This window comes from Peromyscus californicus, unplaced genomic scaffold (assembly GCF_007827085.1).
Source record: "Peromyscus californicus insignis strain IS unplaced genomic scaffold, ASM782708v3 Scaffold_8__1_contigs__length_139910024, whole genome shotgun sequence".
In the NCBI taxonomy this organism is placed as follows: Eukaryota; Metazoa; Chordata; class Mammalia; order Rodentia; family Cricetidae; genus Peromyscus; species Peromyscus californicus.
The window spans coordinates 106,396,095-106,413,891 of record NW_026294606.1 but is presented as its reverse complement, the minus strand read 5'-3'; the positions used below and the strand labels follow the sequence as shown (position 1 = coordinate 106,413,891).

Below are 17,797 nucleotides of genomic sequence, written 5' to 3'. Positions count from 1 at the left end.
CCAGCCATGTATGAGAGTGCCAGTGGCTCAATGTCTTTGCCAACATTTGACTTTATGGGTCTTAAACCTGGTTATATTGAATAAGTGTATAGTGGTATCTCACTGCAAGTATTTTCATGGAGTTGAGCCTCTAATTTCCTATCATCTATCTATCTATCTATCTATCTATCTATCTATCTATCTATCCATCTACATATATATCTATTACACACATTCTCTCTCTCTCTCTCTCTCTCTCTCTCTCTCTCTCTCTCTCTCTCTCTCTCTCTTTGTGTCTGTCTCTCTGTCTTTAACTCTCACAATCTCCCTACTCACTCCCTGCCTCCCTCCACAGAACAGAACCTGAGTGTCTTCTTCATTTCACATTTTTACTGTAGCCATGACCATCATCAACACGGGGCCTCTGAGTGATGGTGCAGTGAGTAGCAGAGCACACAGGGATTTCCCTAGCTGAGCTACAAACATGTGTGGGCTTAAGAAGCACAGGGATGCCCCTTTGGTTCTTCCTTTCCAAGATTGGAGGAACTTGGAACTTCTCAGCCCTCATGGTCCAGCAGTTCCTTTGGTTGGGAACTTGAAGTGGAGAGAACATCTGTCAAGAAAGGCTAGGACCACAGACAGGAGAAAAGTGCATTGGAGAGGTGACACTGAATTAAAGGAGCCCTCGTTGATCAGAGGAGGCAGGAAAAGCCGAGCTGTGCTCTGCCAGGGAAACAGCCAGAGAGACACTAAGGAAGAAGCCCCACAGTGCCATGCTGTGGGGATCTAGACTATTATTTAGATAATAAAGATGATAATTTGGAGCCAAGGTCAATTCTCAGGTGGCACTAAAGGCTGTCTGACACTGATCCCCACACCACTTCCTCTAGGAAGTCAGTCAGTAAGGGCTCCTGATCCTGCATTCTTTATCCTGTGAGGGCTCTTTGTGATTCTGAGACTCTTACTTATCGCTTTGTATCTCTGCTTTATCATAAGTTCTGAGAGCCCAGATTGACCCTGGTGTTGGAGCCAGCAAGACCCCATTAAATGCTTGTCATATAGCTACATATGATATTGATGAGAAGGTGGTAAGAGAACTTTCCTCTGATCCTGATGACCTGAATTCCTCTTTGGGATCCACACAATGGAAGGAGAATATGGACTTAAACAAGTTGTCCTTTCACCTCCGTATGTGAGCCATGACCTGGAAGCGCGCGCACTCACGCACGCACACACACACATATATGAGCACAGTAAATAAATACATACAAACAATTAAAAATATTTGTTAAATGGCTAAATGATTGTGAAGTTGGTCTTAGTAGGAGCTGGCCACTAGAAGAGACACATCACAAGCATGCAGTGAATAGGGACTGTGGATATTAAAAGCAACAGAATTGCACTCTGTTTTGATGAAACAACTGTGACTTAACAGGGAATGTCCATGTAGATCCTAAGATTATTGCAGGGACTAGGGACCCTGGAAGCAGGCTCAGTAAATTGAGTCTTCAAAGCACAGAGGAGTCTTGAGGATGAAGGTCACACTCAGAGCACCTGAATTTGCCTGTCTCTCCTGTGACATTGTGAGTGTGTACCTACTCACAGAAGTCCTCTGTCTCTCCTGTGACATCTTGAGTAAGTACCTACTCACAGAAGCCCCTGTGGCTTTTCCTGTTACAGCTTTCTGTCCAGGAGTGAGGACAGGGTTCCTGGTATCTCAGAAGAGCTTTAGAACCCATGCTGTGTCTTTCCAGAAGGCCAAAGAGGGAACAGAAACAGCAGAAGTATCAGTGATGGCTAGTCTTGGCTGTCAACTTTACTACATCTGGAATTACCTGAAATCCAGAAATGGAGGGCACATCTATGAGGGGTTTTATGCTTGGTTTGAAGTAGGTGAATTTACTTCTTCTCCAGAAATTTAAGGCAGGAAATAACATGCCTTTTATCCAGATCTTGAGGTAGGAAGATATACCTTTAATATGGGCCAAACTGCTAGAAGCCTATATATATAAGGTCATGGGAGACAGAAGATTTGGCTCTTTGCCTGCTGGTTCTTACCTTGATAGCAAGTCCATTCCTTCACTGGCATTAGAACCTACTTCTTTGGGATTCCAGCATGTACAGATGAGACATCCAACCTCAAGGACTGAGCAGCTTCTGGCTTCTTGGACTTTGTATTCATGGCCAGCCACTGTTCAATTAGTAGAACCATAACCTGTAAATTATTCTAATAAATCCCATTTCTCTATATTTATATACAGAGATTTATTCTATAAATCCTGCTACTCCAGAGAACCCAGAATAATACAGTGATTTTGCCCTGCCTTCAGGCTATTGGCTCCTGTCACTTCTGACTAATCAGTTCTCCTACAATGAGAACTTTACCCCACCACACCAAGTTCCTGCCTACATCCTTTTGATTTAAATTCCTGCCTGGGCACGCTGCACAGTTTCTGCTTCCTGTTTGTGAAACGTGGGCGTCCTATGTAGCAGCACAGACTCGGGATGAGAGCTATCATGCCACTGAATCAACTTCATAGCTGGATGAATGCTGTGGTCTTTGGACTCCTGCTTCTCCTCCTCCATGTGCATGGTGAGGCTCACTAAACTGGCAATGGGGAATGACTAGAGTCAGAGCTGCCAAGTTCTGCAAAGTCAGAGGCTGAGCTTGTGGGAGGGATGGCCCAGGGATGGGGGCTGATGGAAATGATAGAATCTGGCAGATAGATAAAAGTGTGGGAAACGTGTGCTTCCCAATCCCCTGGCCACAGATTTTGTGTACCCTCACAGATGGTCAGAGATGTCTAAGATCGTATCATAGTGAGAAGACAGTTCAGCATAAGGAGCTCTGGAGAGTGCCAGACAATTCAAGGAAAAGTGGGCTGAAGGTATTTTTCCCTCCTCAGTGTATGGCTATGACTGTAGCTACTATTGACCTTTGGATGAGAATGACAATAATCATCTCTGTGAGTTCGAGGCCAACCTAGTCTTCAGAGTAAGTTCCAGGACAGCTGGATCTACACAAAGAAACCTTATCCCCCCCCCAAAGAAAGACAATAATCATAAATTCATGTGGCCAAGTGGCTATGAGTGTGTGACATCTTTGGCCAGAGAAAAACTCTGACACCATTCAAAGGGGCAATAGGAAAGGTTCCTGGCCCCAAGAGATAGGGAAGCTCCCACACTCACACCCCACAGCTGAACTAGGAGGTCCTGGGTTCCCTGCCTGTGTGCCCTGGTAACAATGAGGTGTGAACTCCCAAAATCTGTGGGAGCTGATTGCACAAAGCTAACCTTGATGGCATCTCTCCACCCAGGTCAGGACTCATCAGAGGCCAGCCCCATCAGAAACACGCACACAGGCCAGGTCCGTGGCAGCCTCATCCAAGTGAATGACACCAAAGTTGGTGTCCACAGATTCCTGGGAATTCCCTTTGCCAAGCCACCTACAGGACTACTGCGCTTTGCACCCCCTGAAGCCCCTGAACCATGGAGTGGTGTGAGAGATGGGACCTCATATCCAGCCATGTAAGTTCTGGATGCAGAGGATGTCTGGCCCTGGGGTGAGCAGTTGTTCTGAGCTATGAGCCATGCTGAAGTCTTTCCTCCATCTCACCTCCATAGCAGTTTTCTCTCATTGTGGAGAAGCCTGCCATGCATTTTTCTGAGGCATGTGCTAAGGTTGAGTAGAACGACCTTGCCAGTCTCCTGGGTCAGATTTTGGCACCCACAGGGAGTTAGATGCAGGTACTATAGAAAGGAACAAAGATAAAATTGTTCACAGATTCAAATTGAGTCCAGTGTTCTCTGCCAAGATGGGAGGGATCTCTAGGCATGAGTTATGTGACATATTAAATAGAGAACGCCCCTGAATCCAATAGCACACACTTAAAGTCCTATGATGGATGCTTGCTAACCCCACCCTTACAGTCACTGTGACAACCTATAGGGCCAGGCACCATTGATCAAGGAACATGGATATGTAACTAATTCCTTCTGGAGACACTGTAGGAAAAAGAAGTTCCCTGAGAGTCTGTACATGGGATAAAGAATTTCTCACCATCCTTTGGGGCAGTATTAGCCACTGATTCCTCTAGTACCTGTGGATACAACACTCCAATATTGCAATCTTAGTTTGTTTTCTGTTGCTGTAATAAAATACCAACAAAAGCAACTTAGGGGAGAAAGCTACTATTTTAGGCTGCAGATTACAGTTCATCATGTGGGGGAATTCACAGTGAAAGAGAATTACAAGAGCTGGTCACATCACATCCACAGCCAGGAACAGAGAGTAAAAAAAGCTTGCATGCAGCTAGCTAATGCATAGTTCACTTTTTTATTCTTATACAATTCAGTGAATGTGACCACATACAGCCAGTCATTCCATAGAGATACCTGAAAGTCTCTATATCTCAGACTCAGAAAGAATAACATCCAGGACCTACTCAAGTGGAGCACTGATGTATAAATCTAATTAATCTTATCAATAAAAACCAGGAGCCAGATATTGGGGTAAAAACCTGAAAGATCAGAGAATCGGGGGAGCAGCCACCAGTGACTTCCTGTCTCTTCCGTTCCTCTGACCAAAAGGACTGAGATCCTGTCTCAGTGCCTCCTTACCATATCCTTTCCTTCTTACTACAATCCTCCAAACTGGGCTCCATCCCAGCTTTCAAGGAGTCTGTGGCCATTACATGGTGGGGAGGGACTTTAAAGGGGGAATATGTTTTAACAGGGCATCATGAGGAGCAGGAGCTGAAGGTGGCTGAGAAACGGTCCAGACTCACATTTGGTTCTGACCACCATACATCTCTTGGAATAACTGTCTCCCTTTTCACCAGTTGTCTGCAAAATGTCGGTATGATGAATTCAGAGGGCCTGAAGAAGCTCAAAATGACCCTGCCTCCCGTCTCTATGTCTGAGGACTGCCTGCATCTCAACATCTACACTCCAGCTCATGCCCATGAGGGCTCTAACCTGCCTGTGAGTGTCAGGCCATGGTCAGCTTGGGGACAGGGCATGTTTTTATAGATGATTAGAAGGGGCAAAAGCAACCTGAGTTCCATTGCACTGTGGACTCTGTTGAAAAGCCTTACCCTATTTGGGTCAAAAGAGGCCTTCACAGCCACACTATGCAGCTGAAACCTGGGTAAGAGACACAAAGCACTGGAGCACTGAGTGATCAAAGGCTCTGGCTCTTTGATAAAACCAAGACTCATTCTCCAAACTGAGCCCTGCAGAACCACTTGGCTGCTCAAGACCAAAATGTTGAGGTCACCCATTTACGCTTTTAGATTATCTGTTGTGCCAATGAGAGTTGATGACCCTTTTCTTTTTCAATCTGAAGAAATATCCATGGAGACACTCCTCTTTCTTCCACTATGAAGAGCCTGAGTAATGATGACATTACTCTATACATAGAGTATTCATTTAAACTGAGATACATGGTGGGGATGGGGGCTACAAACAACCTGATGGGGCTACTGGAAGACCCTGGCCATGACCAAGACCCTGGAGTGCTGAGGATTTGTATGTATTTGTGTAGCTGCACAGAGGCACAGAAGTTGATACTCTAGTAAGCAGTCCTGCAGAGCTTGGGCTGGCTAGCAGCTTCCTGGCATCTCTCTTGACTTCTCCAGGTGATGGTGTGGATCCATGGTGGTGCACTAGTTGTAGGAATGGCTTCCATGTATGATGGATCCATGCTGACAGCCACCGAGGATGTGGTGGTGGTCACTATCCAGTACCGCCTGGGTGTCCTGGGCTTCTTCAGGTGAGCCTAGGGCTGGGCAGTGCAATGGCAGCTGAGAAGAACCTAGACAGCCCTGTGATCCATGTTCCTTCCACTTCACAGCACTGGAGACCAGCATGCCAGAGGCAACTGGGGCTACCTGGACCAAGTGGCCGCCCTACGCTGGGTCCAGCAGAATATCGCCCACTTTGGAGGAAACCCTGACATTGTCACCATTTTTGGTGAGTCAGCAGGTGGCACAAGTGTGTCTTCACTTGTTGTGTCCCCCATGTCCAAAGGACTCTTCCATGGAGCCATTATGCAGAGTGGAGTAGCCGTGTTGCCTGGTCTCATCTCCAGCTCCTCTGAGGTGGTTTATCAAGTGAGTGCCCCCAACTACTTCAGCCCTGTGTCTACTGTCACAGCACTATCCTCTGGCACTATGGGGTAAACAAGGATCTAGGGAAAGGATCTATCTTCATTTTTTTCTGAAAGACTCAAGGGTTAGAATCCACACCTCTGCTTTCTACAGGCTGAGTATGTTATGTGGACAGCAAAGCTTCCCCTAGAAGCTTCAATCACTGAGAAAATTGAGTATACAAGGGCTAGGGAGATGATTCAGTGGGTTCTCTTAAAGTGCTCAGAGTACAAGCTGAGGGCCTAAGTTCAAATCCCCAGAACCTACAAAAGGCTGGAGATAGTAACATGTATCTGTAATTCCAATGTTCCTGTGGTCAGGTAGAAGGCAAAGACCAGAGAATCCCTGGATGTCCACAGAGCAGCTCAGCCAGTGCAGGCAGCAGCAAAACAAGAAGACATCCTGTCCCAAATACAGGGAATGGTGAAGTCTGAGACTTTGTCCTCGAACCTTCACATTCGAACTTTGGTAAACTTGCTCCTTCTCTCATACATGAAGCACAGAAAGATGAGTGGAGGAAAAAAAATTACCCTAAAGAAAAAGAGCAAGTATGCAGCTATAAAGGATAGTGCTTGCTATCTGTCACCTATGAGGAATAGGACTTGGGAAATTTTTCAGATTTATTCCAATCCACACACAACACACACTATAGTGTGGTATTTGGGGGCGATGGCATGGAGTTGGAATTGAGAAAACTCTTCCTCCTGCTTTTTCCCTTCATAGACGGTTGCCAACCTATCTGGATGTGAAGCCATGAACTCAGAGTCCCTGGTACACTGTCTGAGAGGCAAAAGTGAAGCAGAGATTCTGGTCATTAACAAGGTTGGGAGAGTTGTGTGTCTGGAAGGACCTGGTCAACAGGATGTGGGACTCTGAACCAAATACCTCATCTCTATGACTTTGTGCTCTTTTAGTTCTGTGTGCAGTATGAACACCAAGATAGCCTAACCTAAGTGTAGGTTCTCTTCCAGAATGAGCAGAGCACCATGAGGCTAGTAAGAAATGAGAAAATGGTGAAAGTAACACAGTGGATCAGCATGTGTATTTCAATGACCTTCAGCATTTTTTTTTAATTTTTTTATTTTTATTTTGCAATATAATTCAGTTCTACATATCAGCCACGGATTCCCTAGTTCTCCCCCCTCCCACCCCCCTCACTTTCCCCTCAGTCCACCCCCTATTCCCACCTCCCAGGGCAAAGCCTCCCCCGAGGACTGAGATCAACCTGGTAGGCTCAGTCCAGGTAGGCCCAGTCCCCTCCTCCCAGGCCGAGCCAAGCAATCCTGCATAGGCCCCAGGTTTCAAACAGCCAACTCATGCAATGAGCACAGGACCCGGTCCCACTGCCTGGATGCCTCCCAAACAGATCAAGCCAATCAACTGTCTCACCCATTCAGAGGGCCTGATCCAGTTGGGACCCCTCAGCCATTGGTTCATAGTTCATGTGTTTCCATTCGTTTGACTATTTGTCCCTGTGCTTTATCCAACCTTGGTCTCAACAATTCTCACTCATATAAACCCTCCTCTTTCTCGCTAATTGGACTCCCAGAGATCCATCCGGGGCCTAGCATTGGATCTCTGCATCCAGATCCCTCAGTAGTTGGATGGTATTTCTAGCACGACAATTAGGGTGTTTGGCCATCCTATCACCAGAGTAGGTCAGTTCGGGCTGTCTCTCGACCATTGCCAGCAGTCTGTTGTGGGGGTTTCTTTGTGGATTTCTGTGGGCCTCTCTAGCACTTTGCTTCTTCCTATTCTCATGTGGTCTTCATTTACCATGGTCTCCTATTCCTTGTTCTCCCTCTCTGTTGTTGATCCAGCTGGGATCTCCCACTCACCTGACTTTTAATGCCCCTCAGGTCTTCCAGGTCATCCCTGCTGTGGTGGATGGGGAGTTCCTACCCAGGCATCCCCAAGAGTTGTTGGCTTCTGTGGATTTTCACCCTGTCCCCAGCATCATAGGTGTCAACAATGATGAGTATGGTTGGATCATACCTATGGTGAGGCTCACTTCCAATATTCTGGGAGCCTGGAGACTCATATGTTAAGCATGGGAACTCAATACATCTTTAATCCAAGTCCATCAGATCCCACACTTCTGCCTCCCAGGTCATAGGCTCTGCTCAGACAATAAAGGAAATAACGAGAGAGAACCTGCAGGATGTTCTGAAGAATACAGCAGCACAAATGGTGAGATACCTCTGGTCTTGTCCATATAGAGAGTTCCCTCATATTTCCTCCTCAGACAACAGCCCTGTTAATAAAGGACCACATATATGTGTGATTCTGTGTAGTGTCACCTTGGAGTGTCGCAGGCTTTTTCTTTTTCGGAGACACCGACCAGCTCCCAAATCATGACATGGAGACTTCTTATTAGTTATGAATGCTAGGGTTTATCTTATGCTTGTCTCACTAGCTCTTATAGTATAACTTAACCTGTTTCTTATAACTTAATCTGTTTCTGTTCATCTCTGCTTTGCCTCAGGGCTTTTGACCTTTCTTTCCTTCTGTATGTCTTTCACTGCTCCTCATGTCTGTCTGGTGTCTGGCTGGCTTCTGGCCCCTGGCGTGTCCCTCTCTTTCTCCTCACTCTCTTCTCCTTCTTCTCTTCTTCTTCCTGAGCCTAATTTCTCCTCCTACTTATTCCTCTGCCCACCAGCCCTGCCTATCCCTCTCCTGCCTAGCTATTGTCCACTCAGCTTTTTATTAGACCAATCAGAAGCCTTAGGCAGTCAAGGTGAAACAGCAACACATCTTTATACAAACAAACAAATGAGGCATAAACAAATGTAACACATCTTGACATCCTTAACAAGGGCAGCAGAAACAAATGTAACACATCTTTACACAGTTAAAGTAATATTCCACAGCATAAACAAATGTAACACATCTTTTCCCAATTAAAGTAATATTCTACAAGATTGGAAGTTGAACCTTTTTGAACCGAGAACATGCCTAACCTCATTCTTCCTGCTCTCCTTGGTGTAGATGCTGCCTCCTGAGTGTAGTGACCTGCTCATGGAAGAGTACATGGGGGACACTGAGGATCCCCAAGCCCTCCAAATACAGTTCACAGAGATGATGGGAGACTACATGTTTGTGATCCCTGCACTCCAAGTAGCACATTTTCAGCGTAAGTACCTCTGTAACAAGGCTTAGGGGAACATCTCAGAGAAGTGGGTCACAGGTGAGCACTGTGGAACAATGTGGTATCCAGGTCTCCTCATGTCTAGTTTAATAGAGTAATATCTAAGTAGAGAGGGAAAATGAGTTGCTAGTAACTCTATTGACTTGACAAAACCACTCATCTAGGAAGGCCATAGACACTGTTTAACTACGGGCTTTTCCACAGCTAGAGCTCCAGCCTGAAGATCCCTCCGCCACTTAACTTTTATGATTCCAAGTAACATTTCATCAAGGTTTCTTGCCACCAAACATGTATCAGAAAAGCTCCAGATATGGAATCACTAATTCACAGTCTGTCCTTACCTCCAGGTTCCCATGCTCCTGTCTACTTCTATGAATTCCAACATCGGTCCAGCTTCTTCAAGGATATCAAGCCACCCCACGTGAAGGCTGACCATGGTGATGAGGTTCCTTTTGTCTTTGGATCCTTCTTCTGGAGTGCAAAACGTGAGTCTTCCTTATTTTCCTTGAGCTAAATGAGGTCTCAGATGGCTCCCTGAGGAACTCTTGAGCTCTCAGTCCATTTGAGGAAACCTGTAGATAGATAGATAGATAGATAGATAGATAGATAGATAGATAGATAGATAGATAGAGTTTAGGGTTAGAATTTGGGCCTTTCCCAATCTAGCCTGTAATGTGGGAAATGACAGCACATTGGGTCAAGAATTCATTTAGAGGCTTGCATGGATCTTGGATACTGTATTTAGTGAAGAAGGGAGGTAGCAAAGCCCATAGTTTGGGGTCAGACAACAGCTGTGAGTCTGAAGCATGAGTTGGCAGTTGCATGATGTGTCATATACTTGGACCTTTGTTTTCCTACTGACTCCAGTTGACCTCACTGAGGAGGAAGAGCTACTGAACAGGAGGATGATGAAGTACTGGGCCAACTTTGCAAGACATGGGTGAGAACACACCTCTCTTTCAACCTTCCAGGTTTGGGTCCCTATCTAGGACTCCCTTTTGGATGGTGGCCTTCTTATCATGCATGGACATTTCATCACATGATAAAGTCTTCTCTACCCCATAGCACATTTATACAGATACTTTGTAGTTATCGGTTACTGGTCACCTCACAGTGACCTGACTCATAAGTGCTATGGTACTGTTCTTTAGATCTTGCCTCTCAGAGGGAATCATAAAACAAGTGAGGTAGTCTTTCCCCCACATGGAGTAGAAACTAGTTGGTGAAACTTGTATCCCTATATCAAGACACCTGAACCATCAGTCCCCTTAACCACTGTCCTAATCTTTCCACTTCCCTGACCCAAATCAGGGGGTCAGACTTTGGATCAGAGTGACCTCACCCTTTCCCATTGACTGGCATATCCACAGGAACCCCAACAGCGAGGGTCTACCCTACTGGCCCATGTTGGACCATGATGAGCAGTACCTGCAGCTGGACATCAAGCCTGCTGTGGGCCAGGCCCTGAAGGCCAGAAGGCTGCAGTTCTGGTCCAAGACTCTGCCCCAGAAGATTCAGGAGCTAAAGAGATCTCAGAATATGCACAAAGAGCTCTAGTGCCCTGTGTGAAGAATGGTGTGTAGCATTGGCTGCTGTTGTGGTTAGCTTGAAGTTCCAAAAACATATTGAGGAAACTGAGTTGATTCTAACATTCACATAACCTCTGTACTTGTCTGTTCCTCTACATTTATCACAAATCCTCTGCATGTGACTCTTTATCCTGCTGGGTCATCTTTTGATAGACCCACTCAATAAATGCTCCAATAACAGTGTGGATTTGTGAACCCCGAAGTACCCGTTTCTTTTCACACTCCACTGGGACTAGGTCCCTTCTTTCTTTCCTTGTCTCATCTCTCGTCCTCACTGTCCTCTAAGACCAAAAACCCCTATAAGTGAAGCAGAAGCTTTGGAGAAGGTTGATGTGGGTTCTTTGGAGAGAATGGTGGGCTATATAAAAATCACATGACCTCTCTCATCAAATCCATACTTTTGGAGACCTTGAAGTCAAAGGTTAAGATACCAACAGGTGTGCTGTATTTTGATGGCTAGCTCTCTGATCCAAAGATGATACCTTATATGTGATGGGATAATTAATAGTTCTCATGACCCAAGCCTCAAATAGGCCTAACTCTTATCATCATATTGGAGTCTAAGTTTCAATATAGAAATCTGATTCATAGATATTTTCAAAACACAGCACATAAAGGTTCCCAAGTCAGTCTCTGGATTTGAAAACATCTGAAAGTATCTCTATCTATTGTGTTTGTAGATAAAATGTCACCTACAAATTATTTTAAGATGATATGTCCATTTATCGGTATTGATGTCTCTTTTCTTCCCCTTCCCATCATTCAACCCCATTCATCTATTTCCATCCCAAAGTAGCTAGTGGCACAATTTTATATGAGACATAGGTTTCAGTATCTATTATCTCAAGTCTGGGTCAGTGTGTGTGTGTGTGTGTGTGTGTGTGTGTGTGTGTGTGTGTGTCCAGAAGAACTAGGTTGGCTACATACAGTGTGTCTGCTGAGGTTCGTCTTGATTTCCAAGGGTCCTGTAGACATGGCAATGCCCACATTTGGATGATCACAGCACATCTGTGAAGATGTATGACTATGGGGTCAATCCTAGTAGCAGTGTCGGGGGGTGCCAGAGGGTCTATACATGTACAATAGAGGTTCTGTCCCCTGTCTCCCTGAGCACTTGTCCGTGTATGGGGGTGTCATCCTGACTTCCGGTTCCCCTGCAACCTCCTGGCCTGCGTGACAACTCTCTTCCCCTTGATTGTCCATATGCATGGCTTTCATTCTTACCTCTTTGCTGTTGCTAAACATTTTGGCCTTTCTAATAAATAACTTCTCTTTTACTTTATGTCATTATACAAAGCTGCCAAATTCTGCTCAAGCTACCTGAATTCTCCAAAAACATTTTCTCTCTGTCATTAAGAACCTGGATCTGGGGCCGGGCGGTGGTGGCGCATGCCTTTAATCCCAGCACTGGGTGGGGGTGGGCAGAGGCAGGCGGATCTCTGTGAGTTCAAGGCCAGCCTGGTCTATAGAGCGAGATCCAGGACAGGCACCAAAGCTACACAGAGAAACCCTGTCTTGGGGGGGAAAAAAAGCCTGGATCCTTCATGCTGGAGACACTGACATATCATATCCCCTTATCTCTGATCAGCCTGCCCTACAAGTCAAGTTGTCCGAGGTTGGCAAACACCCCCCTTTTAAAATTCAGTGCAAGGAATACCAACCCCAGGACAGCATGACCTTTGGGGTCAAAGTGAATATTATTGATTGTCTATCCTGGACACCATGGGCAGAGAAGGATATCCTCCAGGAGGGCTGCTGCCAGATTCTCCCACTGCGGCCTGAGCTCATTATTGGGCTCCTGCTGATGATGATTAAGACACATCAGGCTGTTCAGGTAACACAAAAATCTAGTGTATGTCTTTGTTCTTAGAAGATCTGAGACAGTCCATCTCCAAAAGCCCAGCTGATCCTTCAGAGGGGAAGTCGAGGGAAGAGAGAACATCTGCCTAGGCCAGGACTGGGAGCACAGATGATCTGAAGGGAGACACTGAATTGACATCATGCCTTGCTGACTGGGGAAGATGGGCACAGTCATGGTTGTACCATGCCAGTGGAAACATTCAGAAAAGCACTGAGGAGAAAGACCTTCTGTGCCAGGCTTTGAGTACTCTAGATTTTTGAAGTCTGGAGATATGGAACCAGATTCTCAAGTGGCATTGATGGTTGTCTGAAGTAGACACCCATACAGTTTCCTCCATGAAGTCTGCCTTAGCCAGATCCTGTACTTCTGATCCTGTATTCATTGGTGAATCCTGACAGGGTTCTCTGGGATTCTAAAACTTCTATTCATGGCCTAATATCCCAGTTTTATCATAGGCTCTGAGAAGCCAGAGAGTCCCAGTGTTGGAACCAACAGGGCCTAAAAATGTTTGTCAGGTGGATAAATGACTCTAAACTTGTTCTCAGTAGGAATTGCCATCACACTAGCCACAATATAAAGAAGAAATGAATAGGGGAAAGGCACTTAAAATGCCACACAAAAACAGAGTAACATCTAAATTAAAGATATCATAGATCTAGCGAAGTTCATAGGCACCCACAAAACACTCCATTAAACACTACAAAATACACATTCTTCTTGGAAATCCATGAGAATTCTCTACAAAATAACTTGTGTATTAGGACACAAAAGAAGTTTTAAAAAGTACAGGAAAATTGGAATAATTACATCTATTTTATTACAATAGAATAAAACTCAATCCACAGTAAAAGAAACTATAGAACACATGCAGTCTTGTGGGATACACAACATGCTACTGAATAATGATCACATCATTGAGTGAAATCAAGAAGAAAATTTGAAAATTTGTAGAATCAAATGAAAAAGAAAAGACAATGTCAAACCCTCGAGGACACACTCAAGGCTGTCCCAAGCCTTAATGACTACATTAAATACTCAAATGTCTGCCCCTTCTCCATCTGAGGGATCCTCAACACACACCTCCTTTTATAGCTTTCTGCACCCTGCTCTCCACTACAAAGGCAACATTTGACCTGTGAATCTCAGGATCATAAACACGGTGACTCTAGGTTGGGGGTAATGGTTGCTGGTATCTAGAATGGCTCCAGAGGCCATGCTGTGCCTTCCCAGGAAACCAAAGAGTGAGAAAATCCGGCAGATATGGTTCCACCACCTGCTAATTACTGGCTCTCCAACACTGGCTCTCCTCTGTCTACTCAGTGAAGCCCTCCTGCAGCTACCACTTTGCCCTTCCCCCAACAAGCTGCTTGCCTACACCTCTGTGAGTACAAATTCTTGCATGGCCAAGGCCTGAAATATCTTCCTGTTGGAAGAATGGTGCATCCATTGCAACACAGACTCAGACCATAAGGAGGAGATGCGAACTGGGGTCGGAGAGAGACTGAGAAGGTTGGTGGCAAGGAACAAGGGAGGAGTAAATTAGTAGAGACAGCAGATGGCAGTGAGGGAAAGTGCCTGTCTTAGTTAGGGTTTTCCTTGCTGTGAAGAGACACCCCAGCAACTCTCACAAAGAAAACATTTATTTGGGGTGGCTCACTTACGGTTTCAGAGGTTCTGTCCATTATCATCATGACAGGGAGCATGGCGGCATGCAGGCAACAGGAAGTGAACTGACACACTGGGTGGTATCCTGAGCAGGGGAAACCTCAAAGTCTGCCCCCACAGTGACACACTTCCCCCAACAAGTCCATACCCACTCCAACAGTGCCACACCTCCTGATAATGCTACTCTCTATGAGATTATGGGGGCTGATTACATTCAAACTACCACAGTGCCCTACCCAGTGCCCACACCAAAACCCATGGGGTGATCTTTGTGGCACACTAAGGGTCAGTGATGAGTGAGGACACTCAACACTAAGGAACCTGCCCAGTAGAGGGGCTTTCAGGAGCTGCACCTGCAAGTTAAAGGCAGAAAGTTGGAAACAGAAGAACATATGTGACACTGCCCTCCTCTGTGTTTAATTACACCTGTATGTATGACTGTCGCTGCTACTGGCCCTCGGATAACAATGAAACTAATAATGCCTTCATAGCGACATTGGGCTCTGACTGCCTTCTCCTCTGCCACTTCGCACAAAGATTTGGAGGTTAGGTAGCAGCTGTTTCCTTTCACATGTGTGCTCACACTGCACTTTATTCACTCAGCAGCCTTGCACATCTGAGCAGCTTCCATTTCTCAGCTTGTATTTTCCAAGATGGATTTCACTATGTAGTCCAAGCTGACCTTAAACACCACCCTGTGCCTCTACCTCCCAACTGCTGGAATTAGAGAAAAGCAACACCAAGCCTAGGTTTTTTTGTTGCCTTTAACAAAACTGTTATGAACGTTTTTCAGACATGATTTTCTTTAATCAGGAAGTGCATAGAACGTTAGTGTCCTCTGTCAGAGATGTGGACTTGAGTGCAGCTGGGGTACGCCTGAGGTGTCCACATGCCCACCTACGGCTAAGATAGCTTGGTCGCTTACATAGTCTTTCATCCCTCTCTTCATTTCTCCTTTTAGCCAACACTCACAAAGGACACTCTGCATGGTATTCACTACCAAACCTTCCAGGAACCTGTACACATAGTAAGTTCCCCAGGAAGCTGTGAACATATATGCCCCAAAGGGTGCTTGCCTTCCTCCACACTCTCCCTAGTCCAGGTCCCTTCCTCACCTCTCTTTTTCCTACTTGCTCACTCCTTTCTCTGGCTTTCTAGGCCCTCTGTTCCTAGGGTTGTCTTTTTGAGAGCATTCCCCACTTCAGAATGACTGGACCCCTTGCCCATCTCTCACTTAGTCATCCAAGCTTTTTCATCTTCTAGGCATCCAATAGCAAACCCAGACACTAGAAGTCCAGTGTCCTAGCTCATTCAAGCTGCTGTCACATGGGAATCATTTACCATCTGACTTACACAGAGTTTATTACTACCTGATCTAGATGCTAGGAGCCCTGGTCATGGTACCACAAGCCTCATTTTCAGTGAGGACGTGGTCTCTGGTTCTCAGGTGTCACCTCCTGGATGTGTCCTCACATAATGAGGAAACAAGATCCCGTAGGCCTAATCATTAAGGACTGGAGAGATGGCTCAGCAGGAAGTTAAAAGGACTTGTGTTCCTCTAGAAGGCCCAAGTTCCATTCTGAGCATCCTAATTAGTGGGCTTACACAACTGCCTGCAACTCTAGCTCCAGGAGATCCAGTGCTTGATTCTATCCCCATGGGCACTCACATATTGGGCACTCACACATACAAAGAGATATACACATATACAATTGAAAATGAATATTTTTTAATACTGTTAGCTCATCTTCTGTTGCTATAAAAATTATGAAGCTGCAACTTTTAAAGAGTTTCTTTTAGCTCACAATTTGGGAGACCAAATTCCAAGGTGAGTCCTGCCATTTACTGGGCAGCCTGTAAGGGTGCACTGGGCTGCCTCACAGCATGATGGGAAAGCAGGAAGAGAAATCGCCAAGTGTTGAAGAGGCAAACACTTGAAGTGGACCTGTTTATTACAATCCACACCCCTGAGGACCATAAGAACTGTGTTTTTCCCTGCCAAGAGCAGTGCCCCAACATCTAATTACTGCCTAATAAAGCATACTTTCTTAACAAAAAAAAAAAAACCTTGAACAATCAGGCTCTACCACTGAGCCCCAATGCTCCTCAGATATGCAATAATCTACATGCAATTAAATTAATCTCTTAGTTAGGTGCAGTGGGACACACCTATAATTCTAGTACTAGTGGGGGCAAGATAGGATGATACATTCAAGGACAGTCTGAGCTACAAAACAAGTTCAAGGTCAACCTCAGCTCCAGAGAGACTGTTAGTTAATTTTCTTATCACTGAGACAGAACACCAGACAGAAAGAAAAGAGAAAGGAAGGAAGAGCATGTTTAGGCTCCTGGTTCAGGGATATAGTCCATCGTGGCATGGGAAGAGGGCAGCAGCACCAGCTCCCGTCCGAGGTGATGAGAGCATGAGGCACCTGTGTAGATCACAGAAGCAGTCAAGACACAGTCTTTCTTTTAGCAAAGACCCCAGCTTCTCAACACAGCACCATCAAGTGCTCATGCATGCAACTGTAAGGGACATTTCAGACTCCAAGAAACCCTGTCTCAAAAACAAAAACAAACAAAGTTTCTTTCAGGTGGACCACTTACTAGTCTGGGGTAACTTAGGATATGCAAGTTTAAAATGTTTCCTTCACTCCCAATGCTTTCTGGGTGCCTCTTGCAGTCTTTCATTGCCTGGAACCCTGCTTCAAAGCACCTGTCTTAGTTAAGGTTTCTTTTGCTGTAAAGAGACACCGTGACCACAGTAACTCTTATGAAGGGAAACATTTGATTGGAGCTGGTTTACAGTTCAGAGGTTTAGTTTCTGGTGGGAAGCTTGGTGGCATGCAGGTAGACATGGTGCTGGGGAGGTAGCTGAGAGTTCTACATTTGCATCCACAGACAGCAAGTAAGCCACTAGGCCTGACTTGAGCTTCTGAAACCTCAAAACCCATGCTCCCACTACACACTTTCTCCAACAAGGCCACACTTCCTAATAGTGTCACTACCTATGGGCCTATGGGGACCACTTTTATTTAAACCACCACAGCAACCATGCAATTGCTTTCGCTACCATATCAGACCTTGTCTTGAATCCAATATAAATGGAATGTTTTATTACTGGCTTTGTCATTTCACATAATGTTTTTGTTTCCTCAAGAAACTCAAACTCATGTATTTATACGGGTGTGTGTGTGTGTGTGTGTGTGTGTGTGTAGGACAACTTAGAGGAGCTGGCTCTCCTTCTGCCATGTGAGTTTTAGGTACCAGACTCGGGTTGATAGTCTGGGTGGCAAGTGCCTTTACCTGCTGAGTCATCTCGCTCACCCCTTTGCTTTCTTTTATCAAAGCATGTCATTCCATGTATGCACAGCTAACATTTTATACACTTATTTGGTTGATGCAT

General features: G+C 45.4%; 1 protein-coding gene across 1 annotated transcript; it reads left to right on the top strand.

Annotated features, from left to right (window-relative positions):
- The first annotated feature begins 2,460 nt into the window (after window positions 1-2,460).
- On the top strand, window positions 2,461-11,050 carry LOC128104257 (acylcarnitine hydrolase-like). Its single transcript, XM_052729106.1, has 12 exons — window positions 2,461-2,572; window positions 3,297-3,507; window positions 4,821-4,962; window positions 5,619-5,752; window positions 5,834-6,092; window positions 6,852-6,950; window positions 7,988-8,128; window positions 8,238-8,318; window positions 9,117-9,261; window positions 9,624-9,761; window positions 10,144-10,216; window positions 10,647-11,050. The coding sequence occupies exons 1-12, from the start codon at window positions 2,485-2,487 to the stop codon at window positions 10,831-10,833; spliced, it is 1,698 nt and encodes a 565-aa protein (XP_052585066.1). The 5' UTR covers window positions 2,461-2,484; the 3' UTR covers window positions 10,834-11,050.
- Window positions 11,051-17,797: the final 6,747 nt, after the last annotated feature.

Excerpts from the sequence above, each read along its gene's own strand:
- LOC128104257 (XM_052729106.1), top strand. The coding sequence starts at position 2,485 with ATGAGAGCTATCATGCCACTGAATCAACTTCATAGCTGGATGAATGCT. Across the intron at positions 3,508-4,820 it reads GGGACCTCATATCCAGCCAT|TTGTCTGCAAAATGTCGGTA; the intron begins GTAAGTTCTGGA and ends CCTTTTCACCAG. Across the intron at positions 5,753-5,833 it reads GGTGTCCTGGGCTTCTTCAG|CACTGGAGACCAGCATGCCA; the intron begins GTGAGCCTAGGG and ends TCCACTTCACAG.